The sequence below is a fragment of the Silene latifolia genome, chromosome 2 (genome assembly GCF_048544455.1).
Source record: "Silene latifolia isolate original U9 population chromosome 2, ASM4854445v1, whole genome shotgun sequence".
Taxonomy (NCBI): Eukaryota; Viridiplantae; Streptophyta; class Magnoliopsida; order Caryophyllales; family Caryophyllaceae; genus Silene; species Silene latifolia.
In genome coordinates this window covers 197,947,911-197,952,117 of record NC_133527.1, presented here as the reverse complement: position 1 = coordinate 197,952,117, position 4,207 = coordinate 197,947,911, and the positions used below count along the sequence as shown (strand labels likewise).

General features: G+C 34.8%; 1 protein-coding gene across 1 annotated transcript; it reads left to right on the top strand.

The window, feature by feature from the left end:
• Nucleotides 1-1,256: 1,256 nt before the first annotated feature.
• Nucleotides 1,257-3,873, top strand: LOC141632632 (uncharacterized). The gene is made up of 2 exons (XM_074445164.1): nt 1,257-1,474; nt 2,337-3,873. Exon 2 carries the CDS (start codon nt 2,679-2,681, stop codon nt 3,795-3,797), a length of 1,119 nt encoding a protein of 372 aa, XP_074301265.1. The 5' UTR covers nt 1,257-1,474; nt 2,337-2,678; the 3' UTR covers nt 3,798-3,873.
• Nucleotides 3,874-4,207: the final 334 nt, after the last annotated feature.

Here is a 4,207-nt window from a genome sequence, read left to right as displayed (position 1 = left end):
TACCGAAGTCTTTTCTAATTAGTTCGACACCCAATATGATTTCCAACTACTTGACAAAATAAATACCGTAATTATCAATTACACTCAGGTAGTCACGCTTAATCCACTTTCTTACAGTTACTCTCACTTCATTTTTTTTTAATTACACCCAAATTAATAGTTAAGGTTATAATTTGCGCCCAAAATTGGTTTCAGGCCACTTCTCCGTCAAAATTCCCGTTCATTTGTTGTCCTTTGGGTTTGGCACAAAGACCAAGGAAATGGCCAATTACTAAATGACAAGTGGAATAAATTGAGTGTGAATGATCAAATTACTCATCAAATTATTCTTAAAATATAAATGACAACAATTGATTGAGACACCAAAAATATAAAAGGACAACAAATGATCGGGAATGAGGGAATATTTGATATTAAATTTAAATAACTGAAGGTATAATTTGACCTTGACTATCACTAATTCTCATTTTCCACCAAAACCCATCTTTTATTCTTTTCATCAATCTCTTTTGACAATTTATTCATCGTCTAAATTATAACATGTTTAGGTGTGTGTCGGATGTTCGATAAGATGTCGGACACGAGACGACTAGTTAGGAGAGTGTTCGTACTACCTAGGTACCTGCTAGTTTAAAGGGATAGATGACAACTGAAATCGATGTAATTGATGTTGTTTATTTTGTTAGTTGGAAATCATATTGGCTCTCGAACTAATTAGAAAAGACTATCATATGACACTATCATATTCACTCAGAATTTAGTGAATATGATAATTTAATTTGATGAATATGTCTTATCAAGTGTGATATTCATCATAAGTCACTATTATATTCATTTTGATTTTAGTGAATATGATAATATAATTTGATGAATATGTAGTATTTAGTGTGATATTCACCTTATGATACAATTATATTCACGTTGAGTTAAATGAATATGATAGTGTAATTTGATGAACGTGTGTTATGTAATGTGATATTCATTTTATGACACTGTTATATTCACTTTGAGTTTAGCGAATATCGGTCTAATTTGATGACTATGAACTATAAATTTGATAAAACTCGAATACAAATAGATGAAAGAAAACTACGAATTTAATAAATTCAATAGGATTTTAAATTTGATAAATTGAGTAATTTAGAAAAGAAAAAAAAAAGGTACTGTGAAAGAAGTAGTGGGTAGTTTATTTTTTTTTTCTTTTTCTTTTTTATTTTTTTTTTGCCCATAACTACCATGGGTGTATCTTACTCCCTACTCCTGGGAGTAGGATATAATTTGCCAATTTCTAATGCTACAGCGGCCGACGGGTAGGAAGGGCAGAGGAAATGCGTTGAGGAAAATTAACACGGCAACGGCAAAGATGACGGTTACTGCAACAGAAAATGACGTGTCTTATCCGAGTCATCGATACCCAACTCGGGGGAAACTTGATCGCCATCTCTCTTTTCCTTCTCTCCCTCCTCATCCTCAGGTACTAATTATTTTTTCAATTATAAGCTTAATTAATTTGCTTTGTTCATTATTGTTAATACTCTTTCCGCCTCGACCATTTATTGTGAGGGTATTTCAATCAAAAGTAAACAAATGTTTTAAGATTTGGGACGGAGATTAATTGGGATTATTTTGAGCCAATTTTCCCTGTATTAATATGCAACTATGTAATTGTATATTCATTTGTTTACCTTCTATACAAAAATTGTCATTGTGATGGCATCCAACTATGTTATTGTATGTGTGGAGCATTTTCGAAACCCTCTTAATTTGGAAGTGAGATTCCTCTCTATTTTTTTTTTTCAATTTCAACCTATTTATTTACCGAGTAAATCATAGCATACGACTTTTGGGCTAATCAAATTTCTACCTATATTATCAATTCATGGATTATACAACCAGTTGTATATGCTGTACTGTGTAGAATCCGAGCTTTGTGTTGAAGTATCCGAGTTTTATGTTAAATAATATGAGCTTTATTAGAAAGTATTGAACTCATCCATTTACACATTAAAAACATGAATCTGAATTAGCTAAAAAAAATACATATAAGCTCGGATTCTTATATCTTGGTTATACAATGCTTATGGTACAACTGGATGTATAATCCTATTTGTGCTATATTATGGAACGGACCAGTAGTTAATTCAATTTTATCAATATACGATTTCCTACTCGACCTGGACCGACTTCCTGCTACTGAACGACGTCTTGATATGATCAGTAGTTAATTCAATTTTAATTCAACATTTGTGTGGTCTTTGTAATTACTTTAAATAAATACGAGTCACTTTTCCGGCACCATGTCATTTTTCCAGTTAAGTAATTGACTGAATTTTTAGGACAAGGCTAAAGATCGAGTACTTGTCCCTTTCAAGCGAAGGAAAGATGAAAGGTATACATTTGATCTTCCTCGAGAGATAATATTCAACATTCTACTTCTTATTCCTGCTAAAGTCCTAAGTGAGGTTGTGAGATATGTCTGTAAGCAGTGGTTTGATATAGTTAGCGATCCTATGTTTGTTAGAGTGCATCGTCTAATGTCTTCTTCGGGTTTCCTCATTCAAAATCCAAAGGAAAAATCCAAGATATATTATATTCAGGGAGACACGGCTAGACTAAGGGTGTGTTTGGATTGAGTGATTTGGAGGGAAAAGAAAGGGAGGGGGAATAGGGGATTTAAAATGCCTTGTTTGGATAGGAAATTAGGGTGGAGGGAAATGAAGGGGGAGAGATTTGGAGGGATCCAATTTCCTTCCTCCAAGCTTAATCAAAATTTCTCTACAATAGGCAAGATTTGGAGGGAAATTGTATCCAAACACCCACACCCCTTCCCTTCTCTCCCTTTCCCTTCCCTCCTTCCCCCTCCCCTCCCTTTCCCTCCATTTTTGCTATCCAAACACACCCTAAAGGTAACAAAATTTGAAATCCCGTTACATGCCAGAATTGTTGGTTCTTTTAATGGGTTACTCTTGCTTCATGATTTGACAAACCCGGAAATATTTCATGTGGTGAATCCTGTGGTGAAAAAGAAATTTAGTCTGCCTCCATTGACGGGGTTAGGCAATATTTTCTCAAAGGCTGGTTATGGACTTGATTCTTCGGGTCTTTGTAAAGTTGTTCATACTTCTGCTAGAGCCTGCAGCAATCAAGTACAGATAAAGATGAGGGTATTTACTGTAGGCGTTGATATGTCTTGGCGATTTATTGATCTTCAAGGTATATCCCTTAATACAAAGGAGAAGCAGTATGCATTGAAGTGTAGTCCGTGCTTTATTGCCGGATTTTTTTATTGGTATACTATGCCCTATTATAATGGTGTCGCTTTGGATATCGACACTGAAACTATTTATCAGTTTTCTTTTCCAGTCGACTTGACTAGGCGTGATGGTACTTCTATCCGGTTTCTAAGTACAGAGACATGTCTAGGCTTAGTAAGGACTAAAACAGATATATGGAGGTTTTGGAAATTGACAAACGTGAAAACCAGCGAGTGGACTGAATTGGCTGGAATCAATATTCGACCGGTGCTTAGTAGGGTTGATAAAATGTTTTATCCTAGAGAAATGTTCTTTGTATGGCCTGTTAGGTTGATTAATGGAGATTTCTGGTTTTACCGGTGTGTCGATGAGGAGTATGTCGTCGTTCGCTACAATCTTGTTAGCGACAACTTTTCATTTTTCCCGATGACGCAGGTATACAGCGACACTCTCATTTATCCTCATGTACACACATTGCTTTCACCAAAGAATTGCAAACCTGGGATCGTTTTTAGTTCGAAAGATGACTGCAATAATTATTAGCAAATGTTTATTTATTCCGCGTCTTTTTTTCGAGTTTTTATGAACTTTTCTCTGTATCAATTTGAAGATAATTATTACAAATTGGGAAATTACCAGTTTGTGAGTACAAAGTTACTGTTGTTATTTTTTTTTTTTTTTATCAATGTAGGTGTATAATGTGGGATTGAGTCGGACGTTTTTTTTTTATAAATCGTAATCGTCCTCTATCCTAAGAAGCGTGCTAATGGATACAGCTTGGCGATTTAGTGACCTTCAGGGTATATCCATTGGTGTCCTGTAGAAGTATGATTTGATGCATAATCTACGCTTTATTGTCGGATTTATTTGTTGGTATAGTGTTGTCGATTTTAATGGTGTTGCATTGATGTCGACCCTGAAAAGATATATCCGTTTTCTCCTCCAGAGGACTT